At 43.5% G+C, this 18517-nt stretch overlaps 1 protein-coding gene across 3 annotated transcripts in view; it reads right to left on the bottom strand.

Annotated features, from left to right (window-relative positions):
* CCNY (cyclin Y) overlaps positions 1-18517 on the bottom strand; it is a gene marked incomplete at its 5' end in the record, with an annotated part of 221320 nt that overhangs the window by 9409 nt on the left and 193394 nt on the right. For all 3 annotated transcript variants that reach the window (XM_080645034.1, XM_080645035.1, XM_080645036.1), the window contains one exon: positions 7257-7423. In XM_080645034.1, the coding sequence (XP_080501160.1) occupies positions 7257-7423 (167 nt within the window). The remainder of the gene's footprint in view (positions 1-7256; positions 7424-18517) is intronic.

Raw genomic sequence — 18517 nt, 5'->3', positions numbered from 1 at the left:
TCAACTATGACAGGAGGGCACACAAAACCCATAAAAGAGATATTCCTGGAGTACCTAGCTCATGTGATCAGGGAGCTGTGCCACTAAGCTCCACAAGATACCTATTACATAAGGCAACCCTACCAATACTGGGAGATATAGCAGATCTACCAAATACAAAGAAACAAAAACAGAGAGGCAGCCAAAATGGAAAGATTAAAAAACATGCCCCAAATGAAAGAACAGAGGGGAAAAAAACAACCAGAAAAGAATTATATGAAATGAAGGTGACCAATCTACCAAATACAAAGTTCAAAACTATGGTTATAAGGATTCTCAAGAAACTTAGGAAAAAAACAGATGAGTTCAGTGAGAACTTCCAACAAAGAGATAGTAAGCATAAAAAAGAACCAGTCAGAAATAAAGTACACTCTATCTGAAGTGGAGAATATGCTAGAAGGAATCAATAGCCAATTAGAGGAAGCAGAGGATTAAGTCAGCAATCTGGAAGATAAGGAAGCAGAAAATATCCAATGAGAGCAACAAAATGAAAAAGGAATTTAAAAAAAATAAGGATACTTTAAGGAACCTTTGGGAAACATCAAGTGTAACAACATCTGCATCATAGGATTACTAGAAGAGAGAGAGAGAGCAAGGGATTAAGAACATATTTGAAGAAATAATGACTGAAAACTTCCCTAACCTAGTGAAGGAAAAAGCTACACAAGTCCTGGAAGTGCAGTGCCAATCAAGACGAACCAAAAAAGATCCACAGCAAGACACATCATAATTAAAATGGCATGTGGTACATTTACACAATGGAATACTATACTATGCAACTGGAAAAAAAAGAATTCTTACCAAGACAAAGAGAGAATCTTAAAAGCAGTAGGAGAAAGACAATTACTTACAAGGAAGCTCCCATTAAGACTGTCAGCTGATTTCTCCACAGAAACTTTGCAAACCAGAAAGGAGTGGTAAGAAATATTAAAAGAAATGAAAAACAAGGACCTACAACCAAGAATACTCTACCCAGGAGTTCATTACTACCCAGCCAGCATTATAAGAAACTAGAAGCCCGATGCACAAAATTCGTGCAAGAGTAGGCCTTCTTTCCCCCGGCTGCCGGCACCGGCTTCCCTCTGGCACCCAGGACCTGGGCTTCCCTCGCAGCCCCAGCTTTGTCAGGAAGGTTGTCCAGAAAAACGTCCGATCTAATTAGCATATTATGCTTTTATTATTATAGATGTTAAAGGTTCCGGCAGGCATGGCTCGGTGGTTGAGCACCAACCTATGAACTAGAAGGTCACAGTTTGATTCCCGGTCAGGGATCATGCCTGGGTTGTGGGCTTGATATCTAGTGGGGGGCATGCAAGAGGAAGACAATCAGTGATTCCCTCTCCCTTCCTCTCTGAAATCAATAAAAATATATTTAAGCAAACAAACAAACAAATAAGAAATGTTAAAGGGACTTCTTTAAGGAGAAGAAAAGATCAAAAATATAAATAATAAAATGGCAATCACTACATACCTATCAATAGTTTTTACATGTTAATGGATTAAATGCTCATATCAAAAGACAGCATTGAGTGAATACATAAGAAAGCAATACCCATATATATTCTAATGGAAAGACACACAGACTAAAAGTAAAGAAAAGGAAAAGGTATTTTATGCAAATAGAAATCTGAAAAAAGCTGAAGGAGCAATACCTACAACAGATGTAGACTTTAAAACAAAGGTTATAACAAGACAGAAAGACTCAGCAATTCCAATTCTGAGTATTTATCCAAAGAAAACAAAAAAAACTTATTTAAAAATACTAGGTGTACCAGTTAATAATGGGGATTTTGTAATCAAAGAAAACACAATAATTTCAAGAGAAACATTAAAAGTCCTTTATGCAAAGTAATGTCCATTGCTAGCTACACATTTCCCCATCTTTCAGGTAATTTGTGGATACCGTCCCAAAGAACTTTTCTTGTTTTGAGGCAAACCATTCAGAGACCCAATTTTCCACTTCTTTGTATGTTTTGAAGTGCTGCTCAGAAAATGTGTGTGCCACTAATCAGAACAAGTGGTAATCTGAAGGAGCAAGGTCTGGTGAACACAGCAGGTGGGTTAATACTTCCCAGGCAAGATCTTTTAACGTGTCTTTAACTGGTTTTGAAGTGTGTGATGGTGTGTCATCATGAAGCAAAATTACTTTGCCGAATCTTCTGGGCCATTCTGGTCATTTCACGATCAAAGCGTGGTTCAAATTGATTATTTGTTGTCGGTAGTGATCACTATTAACTATTTCACCTGGTTTTAGAAGCTCATAATACACCACACCTTCCTGATCCCACCAAACACAGAGCCATTGTCTTCTTTCCGAAGCGATTTGGCCTTGTAGCGATGTTGATGGTTGTCCTGGATCAACCCAAGATTTTGTGCATTTGGGATTCTCAAAATAAATCTACTTTTCATCTCCAGTTACATTTCGATGCAAAAAAGACTTTCTTTTGTGCCGTTGAAGCAACATTTTACTGATGACTTTTCGGTTTTCCATTTGTCTTTCGTTCAGTTGTTATGGCACCCATTTTTCTTCCTTTGAAATCTTTCCCATTGCTTGTAAATGATTGGAAATTGTTTGCTGAGCAACGTTTAATCTTTCTGCAAGTTGTTTTTGAGTTTGACACGCATCTTTATCCAATAATGCTTGTAATTGTTGGTCTTCAAACTTTTTCAGTTGACCTGGACGTTCTTTGTCTTTCACATAGAAATCATCACTTTTAAAGCATTTAAACCAGCGTTCACAAGTATCTTGAGATGGAGCACTTTCACCATAAGCTTCCCAAAGTATTCAGCAGCACTTTTCTTCAAAATAAAGTAATGAACTAAAACTTCCCGCAAATCCTCTTTTTTTGGGCATGAAATTCGACATTTTTAAGTATATCGGCAAATTTGACATATGGGGTTTTAAAACTTGTCAATATAATAAAATCGCATACATATCAAATCGCATATATATCAACATATGTGTAACTTCATCTATTGAAAAAAATCCACATTAACCGGTACACCTACTACATATGTATCCATATGTTCACTAACGCATTGTTTACAATAGCCAAGATAAGGAAGCAACCTAAATGTTCATTGGCAGATGAATGGATAAAGAAGATGTAGTGCATATACACAATGCAATATTACTCAGCGATAAAAAAATCCTACCACTTGCAATGGATGGACATAGAGCTTTTTATGCTAAGTGAAATAAGTGAATCAGAGAAAGACTGATATCATATGGTTTCACTTGTATGTGGGATCTAAAAATCAAAATTAATTAACCAAAACAGAAACAAACTCATAGATACATAAAACAAACTGATGGTTGCCAAATGGGAGGGGGTTGAGGGATTGGGTGAAAAAGGTGAAAGGATTAAGTAGTACAAATTTCCAATAATAAAAACAGTCACGAGATGTAAAATACAGCACATGGAATACAGTATAGTCAACTAGAGGCCTGATGCACGAATTCGTGCACAGGTGGGGTCCAGCCAGCCCGCCCCGATTGGGGTCAGCGGGCCAGGGGCAGGGGCCGCAGGAGGTTGGCCAGCTGGCCCCATCCCCATCGGGCTGATTGGCCAGCTGCAGTATGCATCATAGTGACCTGTCGTTTTGGTCGCTTGGCTTTTATATAGATAGATGATATTATAATAATTATGAATTGTGCCAGATGGGTACTAGACTTATTGGGGTGATCTTTTCATAAGTTACACAAATAACTAATCAATATGTTGTACACCTAAAACTAATACTGTATGTCAACTGTAATTGAAAAAAATATATTAAAAAAAAAAATGCCCAGCCTGCGTGGCTCAGAGGTTGAGCATTGACCTATGAACCAAGAGGTCACGTTCGATTCCAGCCACATGCCCGAGTTGTGGGCTTGATCCCCAGTAGGGGCATGCAAGAGGCAGCTGGTCAATGATTCCCTCTCATGATTGATGTTTCTCTCTCTCTCTCCCTTTCTCTCTGAAATCAATACAAATATAATTAATAAATAAATACCCTATTTTCCACAAAACATTAAAACTCAATTTGGCCACCTTCTTTGCCACTTTACAGCAAAGATCACCTATCCTCCAATGTCCAATAGCATGTTCCTCATCTCTGAGGTCTCATTTCACAAGTAGCTTTAATATTCATGTTTCTAGTGACATTCTGCTTACGTAAACTCCAGGATTACAGAAGTCTCCTCCACAATTCCACTGTTTTCTTGCTGGGTCCTCACCAGAATTGCCTTTAACACTATTTCTACTAATCATCTCTTTCAGGCAATCTATGGTTTTTCCAATATTAGCCTCAAAACTCTTCTCACACTATCCTGTTCAAAAGGTGCTTCTGTATCTTTAGGTATTTACTACAGCAACACTCCCATTCCCAGTACTAAAATCTATGTTAGTCTCTAGGCTGCCATAATAAAATGCCACAGACTAGATGGCTTAAACAACAGAAATGTATTTTCTCACAATTCTGGAGGCTGAAAGTCCAAGATCAAGATGCCAGTAGGTTTGGTTTCTTCTGAGGCCTCTCTCCTTAGCTTGCAGATGGCCATCTTCTCTCTGTGTCCTCATATGGCTGTCATTCTACCATGTTGTCTGACTCTAGTCATAATGGGTTAGAGCCAAACCTAATGACCCGTTTTAACTTAATTACCTCTTTAAAAACCTTAATCTCCAAATACATTTACATTCTGAGGCACTGGGGGTTAGATCTTCCATATATAAATTTTGAGGGAACATAATTCAGTTCAGAACACTGGGTATCTGTTACAGCAGCGGTCGCCAACCGGTGGTCCAAAAGGTTGGCGACCACTGTGTTACAGGGCTCAAAGGGACACTGGTCTTCATGCTGGAATATGCTTTCCCTTAGAGCACTCAGAGGCTTTCTCTAAGCAAACCTAGGAACCCAACAGCATTAGGGAACAGATTCCTACATCAGTAACTTTCATTTCTCTCTCTTAAAACTGACTTGCCCAAGGATATACCAAGTGTACAGGTTCTCTTTCCTTGTTACTCTTCTCCCACTCTGGGAGGGGAAGGAATACCAGTCACCTACCTTACCAAGTTCGTTGTTCCAAGGTGAAGAACCTCTGAGAAGGCAAGTAAAGGGACTTATTCCAATTTTTGGTGTTAAAAAAGTAAATAACTCTAATGACAGGCTAAAACCTTAGGTGGTTTCCAATTTCTGCTTTTAACAAACTGAAGAAATTGGAAGGCTCATTTAAGTAATTTTTACTGATAGATGACTATGTGATTTTAACATATAATTTTAAAAGCATTTAAAGATTCACTGGAATGACACTATTACAATAAGTCTTAGAAATTCATGTACTTACTTATATGAACATGTTCTCTCAGCTCTCATGTTAAAAGAATCTCCTCCCAACCCCTAAGACACTTCATTCTTCATTTTTCTCTGCTCTCTGTTATTTTAATGCTTCTGTGGTATTTGTAATTTGCATTTGTATCTCATTTCCTTACAGAAACAGGATATAAATGATGAGAAGATTTGAGACTTACACTGACTTCAGGAGGTATTTTCCTCTTTGACTTAAATAGATACAACTACTCATGGTGGGGAATCCCTTTCTACCTGCTCTTGTAGAACCTCAGTACGGCCACCCACACCAAGTCATTGGTTGTACATTATCCACTTTACACAAAGGAGAAGAGACAACCTTGATGATCATGATCCCTGTGGTGCAATTCAGTGTCACATGGTGTCAGGCAGTTGATGAGAGAACCACCACCAATAAAGTCAGCATTTCTTACACCTTGCACCCAAATGTCCTTCTCCTTTATGGTCTGAATGACAATTCTTTTTGTAGTTGTTCCCTTTGAAATATAATCAAGAATTTTATTTTTATTACTATCAAAGGCTTCTTTATACTTTTCTTAGTTTTTATAATAGAGAATTACAGACACAGGAAGGAGTTTCATAGGTCAGTAGCAGGAATGAGCTCTGCAACAAAAGACCCAAAGAACATCAACAAATATGCTTCACAGGAGCCATAAAATGGGGTGCCCAGAAAGTTAGTAAACAAGGCATGGGTACCCCAAGCGAATTGTTCTCGGTGCGAGAAATCCATGTGATATCCCACAAAGTAGTAGTCATAGGCACCGTGAAGATCCTGCATTCCCAGGATTATTTGGTCCAGGGAAATGGCTGTGGATTGGGATACAGCTTGGAACTTCCTCCAGCCTAAAGCTTCCTCAAGAAAGCCAAACAAATAATGTGAGAAAAATTTTAGCATGAGCAGTGTCAAAAGTTACTATAAACTATAAGTAACTGTAAGTATTTCATCCTGATTATTTTCCAAAACAGCTCCTTCCTCTTAAGAGGCTCTGAATCCAGAGCCCAGATATCCCAGGGAATAGGCCTGCAGGTCTCCTGCTAACAGTCCTTACCTAAACCTGAGGACTGAACCATATGAGAAATCTTAAGGCTGCCCTAAGAGCCCTGGGTGCGCGCCCCCCCACCCCAGGATTTATGGTATTTCCACTGAGCTGTGGGCACTTGAGCCCAGCTGGGGAGAACATGCCATCCTAACAATGAGATGCATGACAGGCGCCAGGGAAAGAATGCCCATTTTAACCAACTGAACTTGTAAGAATGACAAAGCAGTGGAAGTTTTCACTCTGAAACTAAAAAGAGCCTAGCTGGTATGGCTCAGTTGTTGAGCATCAACCTATGAAGCAGGAGGTCACAGTTAGATTCCTGGTCAGGGCACATGCCCGGGTTGAGGGCTCAATCCCCAGCGTGGGGCGTGCAGGAGGCAGCCGATTAATGATTCTCTCTCATCATTGCTGTTTCTATCTTTCTCCCTCCCTCTCTGAAATCAATATTAAAAAAGAAAAGAAAGAAACAATTCTTCTGCTCTTTGTGTGGCCCACGAAAGAATGGTGCAGGACATTAACTCTGGGTTATCAGTCTGCAGTGGGATACAACTCAAATGTAAACTGCCACAGAATGCAGAAGGCACTGTTCTACACCTTTCTAATGAAAGTAAAGAAAGGCTTTGCCAGTACCTATTCATTATCCACAATGAAGGGAAATACAGGTTTTTATGTATAATATTCCACAACCATGCCTTCATTATATATCATCAGCTCCCAACAGACATTCAGTCAAATTCATTCATTCTATACTATAAAGACATTCAAAAGGGACACAATCTCCTTCCCAAACAGTTCCACTGCTCTTCCCTCCAACACACACACACTCACATGTCCTCCACTGTGATGTCTTTCAGGATCTGGCAGTAATCCACATTCCACACAGCCTGGTCATCCCACACCTTGGAGGCCAGCAGGATCGCACCGAGAACAATTCGCTTCCAGTTGGCTGGACAGATATCTATCTCTGCATATGTTAAAAGCCTTTCAAGGTATACCTGGAAGAAAAGAAAATGCCAGAGATAAGCAAAACTTGACTTTTCTCTCACATACTACCACACAAAAAAATTATAAAATTGTCTGATTACATTTCACCAGCCTTTAAACAGGGATTTATTACCTGATCATATTTATTTTTAAAAAGTCAAGAGCTCAAATAGTTTGATGTATAATGCACACATTCTGTAATTGGGCTGTGTGGATGTAGCTGGGTCTTTTATTTTTTAAATATATTTTTATTTATTTTTTACAGAGAGGAAGGGACAGGGATAGAGAGTTAGAAACATCGATGAGAGAGAAACATTGATTAGCTGCCTCCTGCACACCTCCTACTGGGGGTGTGCCCGCAACCAAGGTACATGCACTTGACTAGAATGGAACCTGGGACCTTTCAGTCCGCAGGCCGATGCTCTATCCACTGAGCCAAAACGGTTAGGTCTGTAGGTGGGTCTTAAAACACACCAAGGCAGGAACAAACCCCAGGAACCTTAGGTTAATTTCTCACTCTATCAACTATGATATCAATACAAATTTAACAAAACAACAAATGTTTCAGTAAGCAGAGCAAAGAATGTGAAAGAATAAACCTATCGTTTTCTATCTGTAGTTTTTTAATGAAACTTTCTTTTGACGTTTTTGTAGATTTACATGCAGTGTTGATAAACCTTTTTGTATTACTGTGGTAAAATATACATATTATAAAATTTACCATTTAACCATGTTTAAGTGTAAGGCTCTGTGACATTAAGTACATTCATACTGCTATGAGATCATCACCATCCATTCCCACCTCTAGAACATTTTCATCTTCCCAAACTGAAACTCTGTACAATACAGCATTTCCCTGACCCAGCCCTTATTAACCATTCTTCTACTTTGTCTCCATGAATTTGATTTCTTTAGATACCTTATGTAGGTGGAATCATACAGTATTTTTCCTTTTGTGTCTGGCTTATTTCAGTGTGAAGTAGCATCTTAGATAAACCACGTGTTTTCATTAAAATGGGTTGATAAACCCATTTTTAATAAAATTATTTCAGCTAAAGATAGAAAATAAAACCAAATAAAATAGGATTTACAAACTGGCACAATTTAGTTTGAGGATAGACATCAGAAATACCCACAAAGCCCCACCACTTTAAAAAACAAAGAATGTCTTTTAAAGTTTCCTTTGGTAAAAATCTGTTTTATTTCTCTGAACAATGGAATTCTTTTTTCTACAGTTTATCATTTATAAACTGAAACTGCATCAGAAAGGGACAAATTTAATTATCCATACTTCTTAAAAAACTTGCTAACACATACAAAATCTAGTGTTAAAATTATTCATAGTTTATAATTTCTGTAAAGTCTTAAAATATGTAATTTCTAAAAAGGCATGTGCAGAGATGTTAAATACACAAATAAAATAGAAATTATTTTCTGCTAAATAATATTATTGCTCATAAATGGGACGGGAAAAGTTAAAAAAGGGAAATAATTCACACCTATTACACATTAGGACTCTGGAGAGGAGGCTGTACTTTAGGATCTTGAGTGATTTTGAGAAGTTTGACATGAATGTGGAAGTGGAAAAACATGACAATGCCATAGCTGACTAATATTATACAACAAAGAAGACTATAGGATGAGAACAATAAATGACAGGTATGGTCGAACAGGAGGACTTTATTCACTGTTCAATACTGAGCACTCAGTAAGTAATAGGCTCTGTGCTCATCACTGGAGATAAAGTGTGGAGGGGGCAGTGACCCCTCCGGCTACATAGGGGAGAAGGGGCTGGAAGGGAGTATAGCTGATGGGAAGAGGCATCAGGAGATTATGAAGCAGTCCTAACAGAGGACCAGTGTTTGACAGTGGAGACTGGCAATCTCATTCCAGAGATTCCTGTGACCCCAACAGCTGTGAAGATGGGCTGCTGTGGGAGATCCCAGACTTCCAGGTCACACAGCTGGATGGGTGACACCTTCTGAGACAGGGAACACCAGGCAGAAGAGGTTGGTGAAAAATGATTACAAGGATGACTGTGGATGTTTTCTATCTGAGATGTCCCAGAGAATGACAGTTAGGCGGCATACATGCAGGTCTGGAGCACAAAGGAAACAGCACTGAGATAGAAATCTGAGAGTCTGTGACACACAAACAGAGTAAGTTGTGGGCATGATCCAATGACCTGGAGAGAGGGGGAGAGAGAGAAAACAAGGGGACAGGCCTAAGCCATGAGAGCTCCTCTTGTTTTAACATCTGGAGAGAGGGTGAAGGGACAGGAGAGGGAGGGATAAAGTCTATTACATTCTGCTCTTAAGTCTTCTAATAGTTTGGAGAAGAAATTACAAGGTTAAAGCTAGGTGTTTCTGAGGCCTGAATTAGGCTTACAGTGTTATACAGGGCATCTGAGAAGTGGTCTCTTTAACAGTGAAAAATAAAACTAAAGAAGCAAGGCCACTTCAGACAGTGACTATGTGGGTGAAGAGGGGCAGGGGAGGCAGCAGGGGTGAGGCATCTAGAAGAGAGGAGGAGGGGCGGAGGTGGAAGAAGGAGGAAGAGCAAAGGGAAAGGAAAGGGGGAGGGGAAACTATCCTTAGTGAAAGTAAAACTCTGAGCATTAAGAAAAGTCACAGCATTAGATAGCAGCTCCTCCGTGGAGCCTCGACTGGTTCCCCTGATTCCTAACCCAGAGACAGAAGAGTCATATGCTCCCTCTAAAGCAGCAGAAGTTTCCTATGGCTTCTTTTGTAGTCTGTAACAGCCCCACTGTCTGTAAAATAGGTGCAATGGTGAATACCCAGGGAAGTTTGGAGAGGGGGCTCAGAATCTTATCTGCTTCTTGTATTGAAATATGGCTTTGCCAAGAAGGGGGTTGGCACTCAACTATTTGCTGAATAAAAAAAATATAAAATAATAGTTCATTTGCTCAGAAAGGTTATTGTTCTTTTTTCAGTGCTCCATTAAGAAAAAAGCAATTTTTAAATCTTTAAAACCTAGATTTTTATGGCTCTCACATAACAGGCGTTCCCTAGAATGAATAGGGGCACTGTATGCACTAAAAGACAAAGTTAAAATCATGAGAAGAAACTACTAACATATTTGAAATCCCCAAAACAAAATACCCAATAAAGTGACAACAGTTTACTGAAAGGTAATAAAATAAGAAATCATAACAGGGCAAAGCTACCTTGACTTCCCCCCACATTAGTCTGGGTAATCCTTCCACTTGCCACATTGCTGCCTTGGTCTCTCCCCCTAGTAAACCATGTATTTGTTCCCTGAGGACAAAGACCACATTTCACTTTGCCCACTGTGTGCCCGGTGTCTAGAATGATGCCAGAGCAAGGCATGGCCTGAGTGATTGCTTAATAGATACATCATCCTGCAGAATGAGTAAGGAACAACATCTACATAGAAGCTCTGGCTTTGGAATACTGATGCAGGTGGGCAGAATTCTTGTGTATATGATTTATCTAATAAAATGGCCACAAACAACGGCATCTGGGAAAGATGACTACACTTACAAAGGTAGAGTGGAGTTAAATGTGACACTGGGTCCTTGTTTTGCCAGACAGCTACAGTGGTGAACAGTGAAAGGATCCAGGAGGAAGAGTCCACTCTGTTGTCTGAAGCACAGAAAGTGGAAAGACCTTCAACTAAGTTCCAGGAGGTCAAACAGCAGGGCACTCTTAACTACATGTACCTGAATGAGTTTCCAAATCTCTCTCACTGAACAGTAATAATACTGGGTAATGGTGACCATTGGTGAAATAAAGGAGGTCACTGAACAGAGCTCAGTAAGCTTTTCAATATTTGGAGATTTTAGTTTTAAATGGCATTTATTATACTAAAATGAATGTTTTTGATTTTTGATCATGATTTTTATTTGTGTGAAAATCCTAATTCTTCAGGTAAAGATCCAGGCCAGGCCAATTGGAATTGCAGTTGGGACCCAGATTAAATCTTTTACAAAGGTAGATGATGAACTTTACTCATTCTCCAAGGAGAGAGTCAGAGAATCCTATATAATAAAAGCCTAATATGCTAATCATCCAACTGGCAGAACGACTAGCAGAATGACCAGTCGCTATGATGCACACTGACCACCAGGGGGTAGACGCTCAATGCAGCCCACAGGCCCCAATCGGCAGTGGCGGCAGTGGGTGGGGCTGGCGAGTAGGCAGCACCAGGCCAGCCAAGGCAGGTGCCAGTGGGCGCCCCCTCCCCGATCACCCGCTGGTAGCCCTGAAGAGGGAGGTGACCGGTGGCAGCGGTGGCGGGGGGCAGGGCCAGCAAGCGGGTGGCACTAGACCAGCCAAGGCAGGTGTCAGCAGGGGCCCCCCGATCACCCCATAGATCAGCTCTGATCGGCCTATGAATTTCATGCACCGGGACTCTAGTGTATAATAAAACTGTACTAAGAGCAGAAAACTGAAACTGGAATTAACTAAGCCTCCAGATTTTTAAAGCAATAGAAAAAGGAGATTGTGAAATAATCTTCACCCATATGCCTAAGACTCTATCCCTTTATACACACAAGATATGAAAAACTCTCCAGGCTCCCCACTGAAATAGACTCTCATTGGCTTGGTGCAGAAAGGTGATTACTCAACTTTCTTCTTATTTACCTTACATCTTAGTTGATACATATTAATAAGTATTCTAGATAATATTGAGAATAATATTTAATGTTTGAGAAAAACCAACAGGCCTCCACAATCTCTGATATCCATTAGGGCTAACCAAAGGAAGTAGGTATTAAAATACGCTCCCCATTACTGAGGAAAGGCAGTTGTTATACTGGGAGATATGGCATTCATAATAAGCTCCAATTAATAGGATGCAATTTAGCAAAACTTGCCAGCAAAGGTATATTCAAGGATCAGCTGGAACTTCTTTAGTAAACTCCCACTTGAGTATTTTAAGTCTCTGCCAAATGAAAGAATATATAATTGATTTTTTTTTTAATATATTTTATTGATTTTTTACAGAGAGGAAGGAAGAGGGATAGATAGTCAGAAACATCGATGAGAGAGAAACATCGATCAGCTGCCTCCTGCACACCTCCTACTGGGGATGTGCCCGCAACCAAGTTACATGCCCTTGACCGGAATCGAACCTGGGACCTTTCAGTCCGCAGGCTGACGCTCTATCCACTGAGCCAAACCGGTTTTGGCTAATTGATTTTTTTTCTAAATGATATCCTTAGATCACTGCTAATAGGACACACTTATTCAATTTTCAGATTTATATTCATGAGAAGAATTACCCTAAGGAGTCTCTAGAAAATACAGTTTAGTGAGCAATTACAAAGTAACACAGAGCATTCAGTTGACTGCACATGACAAAACTGTTCACAGAGGCATGGGGAAAGAGTAAAATGCAAGCAAACTAGTGGAATCCAAAATTACAGAATCAAAATTCTAACCAAAAAAATTTTCTGATGATGCTGAAATTATTCCAATTCCATTTTAATGAGTAACACTAGGTCATTAATCTTAGAGTCTCTATCACCCAGAGTTTAGCCAACTGGTGATTTCACCACTACCTCTTACTTCCTGGCAACTGAAGGAGCACCTGAATGACATATTTGGATTTGAAAGAAATTTTAGAGACAAGTCGGGAAGTTAGGGAATAAAGGGGATTCCTGGGGGAGGAAGACATACATTCACAGAGGCTAGAGGAATGTAATAAAATAAGGGGAAAAAGAAGAGGGGGGCACCCAGTGGGCTTTGAACTTTTAAACTGATATCATGCAGGAGAGTGACTGATTAGGAGAGCACAGGGGAAATAAATTAAGAAAGAGTCCTGCCCTAGCTGGTTTGGCTTAGTAGATAGAACATCAGCCTGCGGACTGAAGGGTCCCAGGTTCGATTCTGGTAAAGGGCACATGCCTGGGTTGCGGGTTTGATCCCCAATGGGGGACGTGCAGAAGGCAGCCAATCAATGATTCTCTCTCATCATTGATGTTTCTATCTCTCTTTCCCTCTCCCTTCCTCTCTGAAATCAATAAAGATTAAAAAAAAAAAAAAAAAAAAAGAAAGAGTCCAATTAGAAAGGGACATATTCAAAGAGCTGCCAGCCTTTATAAAATCATAGACAAAGAAACTGAGATATCAGAACTGATTTTTTCCCATTAGAGGGAGCAGGTTTTTCCCAATAGGGGACTCCTCCCGCAGGGGAAGTTTGTGTACATCCTATCTAATAAAAGAGTAATATGCAAATTAACCATCACTCCACTACATCCACAAGCCACGCCCACCAGCCAATCAGGAGTGAATATGCAAATAAACCCAACCAAGATGGCTACGGCCACAGAGAGCAGGAGGGAGGGAGGCTTGGGTTTCCCCGGCAATGGGAGGAAGCCGAGCTTTCTGCCTGCCTTACTGGCCTAGGCCTCCACTCAAGGCTACAAAATTTCAGTGATAGAAGATACATAAAGCCAAAAGAAATGGTGGCAGCCACAGAGCTGGAAAGAGCAGGAGGCTAGGGTTGCACCTGGCGATGGAGGAAGCCAAGCTTTCTGCACACCCTGGCTGGCCCAGGCTACAAAGTTTCAATCATAAATCCCAATAGAAATGGCTGCCGCCATGGAGCAAGCAGAAGGCTTGGCTCCGCTCCAGGCTACAAAGTTTCAATTGTAGAAGATAAATAAACCCCAGACACCAGGGCCTCCGCTTGGGTCACCAGGGGGCGTGGACGGCCTGCAAACCACCACAGGCCCCTCGCCCAGGCCACCCCACACCCCAAGGGAACCCCCACCTTGATCCGGGACACCCTTCAGGGCAAACCAGCTGGCCCCCACCCGTGCACCAGGCCTCTATCCTATCTAATAAAAGAGTAATATGCAGATTGACCATCACTCCAACACACAAGATGGCTGCCCCATGTGGTCAAAGATCCTGCCCCCATGTGGACACAAGATGGCCACCACAAGATGGCCAGCAAGGGAGGGCAGTTGGGAGGGACCAGGCCTGCAAGGGAGGGCAGTTGGGGGCGATCAGGCCAGCAGAGGTGGGCAGTTGGGAGGGACCAGGCCTGCAAGGGAGGGCAGTTGGGGGCGATCAAGCCTGCAGGGGAGGGCAGTTAAAGGTGACCAAGCCGGCAGAGGAGCGAAGTTGGGGGTGACCAGGCCTGCAGGGAAAGACAGTTGGGAGGGACCCAGGCCTGCAGGGGAGGGCAGTTAGGGTCAAACAGGCTGGCAGGGGAGCAGTTAGGCATCAATCAGGCTGGCAGGGGAGTGGTTAGGGGGTGATCAGGCTGGCAGGCAGAAGCGGTTAGGGCAGCTGTGGGCCAACTATGGCCCGCGGGCCGGATCCGGCTGTTCTATCCGGTTCTCTTGCTCTCCCCTCGGCTCCTTTACTTTGAATTTATATTCGTTCACACAAACACTCCATCCATGCTTTTGTTCTGGCCCTCCGGTCCAGTTTAAGAACCCATTGTGGCCCTCGAGTCAAAAAGTTTGCCCACCCCTGGGTTAGGGGCAATCAGGAAGGCAGGCAGGTGAGCAGTTGGGAGCCAGCAGTCCTGGATTGTGAGAGGGATGTCCGACTGCCCATTTAGGTCCGATCCCAGTGGGATCGGGCCTAAACGGGCAGTCGGACATCCCTCGAGGGGTCCCAGATTGGAGAGGGTACAGGCTGGGCTGAGGGACACACACCCCCATGCAAAAATTTTGTGCACCGGGCCTCTAGTTTATAATAAACTTCCACATTTTTATTTATTACTAGAGGCCCAGCACACAAATTCGTGCATGGGTGGGGTCCGGCCAGCCCGCTCTGATGGTGGCCGATTGGGGCCAGGCTGGCCAGGGGGAGGGGCTGCAGGAGGTTGGCCGGCCGGACCTGCCCCCAATTGGCCCCTCCCACCCCAATCAGGAGCGGGGCCAGCCAGCCAACAACTCACAGCCCCTCCCCCCAGCCAGCTGGCCCTACCCTGATCGGGGTGGAGGGTCCAATCGGGGGCAGAACTGGTCAGGGGGAGGTGCTGCAGCCAGTGAGGGGGGGTGGAGGGGCTGTGTGAGGTTGAGGGGGCTGATGGGGACCCGGAACCGGGCTGGTTGGCCACCGCAGTGCACATCATAGCGACTGGTTGTTACGGTCATTCCACCATTCAGGTCGCTGGGTTTTTATATGTATAGATTATTACTAGAGGCCCCGTGCACGAAATTCGTAAACTTGGGTTGGGGGGGTCTCTCAGCCCAGCCTGTGCCCTCTCGCAGACTGCGAGTCCCGCGATCGATCCCCCTGCAGAAAGAGGCCCCGCTCACCCGCCACAGCGCTGTGGGGGCTCCGCAATGGGTCACCCTAAAGAAGTAGGCCCCGCCCACCAAGCCGGGGCTCTGTGATAGAATGCCCAGCAGAGGGAGGCCCCATACACCCTCCGCAGCAGTGCCAGCTGGGTAGCCCAAGCCTCCCTCTTTGGTTGATTACCTCCACCCACACACCCTCCCTCGCCTTCCCTCTGATATTCTGCACTCTGTTCCATGATTCCATTTCTCCGGATGCACTCCATTCATCAGTTTATTTTGTTACTTAGATTCCACATGAGTGCAATCATGTGATACTTGTCTTTTTTCTGAATCACTTATTTCACTTAGCATGGTACTCTCCAGGTGCCTCCATGCTCTCTCAAAGGGTAAGAGATTCTTCTTTTTTATTGCTGCATAGTAATCATGGTATAAATATACCACAACTTTTTTATCCACTAAGCTACTGATGGGCACTTGAGCTATTTCCAGATCTTAGCTATTATAGACTACTAGTGGCCCAGTGCACGAAATTTGTGCATGGGGCGGGGGGTGTCCCTCAGCCTGGCCTGCATCCTCTCCAATCTGGGACCCCTGTGGGATCGGGCCTAAACCGGCAGTCGAACAACCCCCTCGCAATCCGGGACTGCTGACTCCTAACCGCTCACCTGCCTGCCTACCTGATCTCCCCTAACCACTATGCTGCTGGTCTGCTTGCCCCCAACTGCCCTCCCCTCCTGGACTGACCACCCCTAACCGCCTCTGCCTCGGCCCCGCCACCATGGCTTTGTCCGGAAGGACTTCTGGAAGGTCTCATGGTCTAATTAGCATATTACCCTTTTATTAATATAGATAGGATATGACATACTGCCATAACATATCTACCAGTATTACTCTATGAGAATACGTACTTCATGCCATAGGAAGGCATCTAATACATTACATTGTATATGTTGTAAGCAGTAGAAAATACTGTATTTGCAGCAATAATGTACACCCTGTGACTTCCCTTCTAGATTTGGGAATGGTTCCCCAGTTCTTTGAACGTTTCCTGGCCCCTAATGTATTTTTTTTTTCGTCTTTCAGTGTAACTTTATTTACTGTTTATTGCACATGATTTGAGGTCTTTAATTTCTAACCACCAAAGATTCAAAGGACTATTTTTCCCATGAAGTTTAACATTAACATCAGTGAATTCATGTATTCATGTGTCTTTATTGTAAACATCTGAATTATTCACATTGTCATAGATCCTGAACTCATAAGCATGGACCATGCACAGGCTGGCAGCAAGCCAGGAAGCCACTCTGCAAGCAAACAGATACTCTGCATAAGGAGAAAAGTCATAGCACATTTAATGTCCAATCTGAGTCACCTCAGAATGTTATATATATTGGCTTCTTAATTCATATAGCATCGGGAACTCAACTGCTTCGTTGGTGACGGGGTTGACCTGGTTTTGGGAGGATTATTCCTGAAATAATTAAGAAAAGGGGGGCTCAATCTTTCTTCTTGGTTGCTTGCTCCTCCCCAGCACCTTCAACTTTCTTCTCATCCTCAGCTTCTTGGGCATCTTCTCCTTCACCTTCACCTCATTTTCCTCCTTTGCATCCTCAAATTCTTCCTTGGTACCTTCTACCTCTTCCTCTTCCTCAGCCTCTTCCTTCTTCTCTTCCTCTTCAGCTTCTCCTTCAGAAGGGGGTTCATCCTTAGCTTCCTCGGCTTTTGCAGCCTCAATGGCCTTTTCCACCTCTATCTGCTCCTCCTGGACGTGGTTGGTGTATTAAGAAGGGAAGGAGTGAGCGGACATCAAGTAGGAGCTGGTCTGTAAACCACCGTAGGCAGATCGACCAAAGACCTGGGAACTCTGGGAGTAGCCGCTGGCTATGCTTGCCACGCTGGCGAAACTGAGCCGGGTCTCCCCACCTTCCAACAGTTTCCTGTAAGCTGCAATGTCAACATCCAAAGCCATCTTCACACTGAGGAGGTCCTGGTATTCTTTTAAAACATCGTGCCATTTCACTTTGTAGTTCTCAACTCATTTTCTAATTTGTTGACTGTGTCCTGCATAGCACTAACGTAGGCATTCTGCTTATCCTCCAGCTCTTGCAGCTGCTTTCCCAGCATTTCGTTCATGCCTCGGCTTGCTTCCATCTCCAGGGTCTTGGCCTTCAGCAAGCGGCGGCTCTTGGATACCTTGTCCTTGGCGGTGTGCACCGCATAGGTGTTCTTGGCAGCACTCTCGGTCAGCACGGTGAAGTGGCTCTTGTACCATTCTTCGGCATTCTGCATGTTTTTGGCAGCCAACTTCTCATACTGGGCGCAGATGTCCTTGAGCATAGCGGAGATGTCGGACTTGGAGAACACGTCCATCTCCACGGAGATCTGAGCATACTGGATCTACACCTGCAGCTCGGTGATCTCCTCTTTGTGAACCTTCTTCAGAAAGGCGATTTCGTCCATCAGGCTGTCGATCCACTTTTCCAGCTCAGCGCCAGCGAGAGCCGCCTTGTCTGCACCTTTGTGCGCCTCCATCAGCCAGCCCTCTGCATCCTCATGGTTCAGCACCTCTTCCTGGTAGCGCACCTGCAGGTTGCTCCCAGTCACTTCCAAGCCCCTGTGCCTCCTACCTGCCCACTTCCCTCTCTTCCCCAGGGACAAGGCGCAGGCATCCCATTTTCATTAAAATGTTCAACCCAGACCTGCTCCAGCAATGTCCGCAGATGGCCCAGGGGCAGGCAGTGATCCCGGAGACCCTGGCCATCCCTGCCTACCCAGGTCCCCGATTGCCGACCGGACCCCACAGGCAGCGTCAGGCGCTGCCCGCCGGGCCTGCCTGATCCCAATCGCCACCTGG

This window comes from Plecotus auritus, assembly GCF_963455305.1.
Source record: "Plecotus auritus genome assembly, chromosome: 1".
Classification (NCBI taxonomy): Eukaryota; Metazoa; Chordata; class Mammalia; order Chiroptera; family Vespertilionidae; genus Plecotus; species Plecotus auritus.
This window is presented reverse-complemented; position numbering and strand designations above follow the sequence as displayed.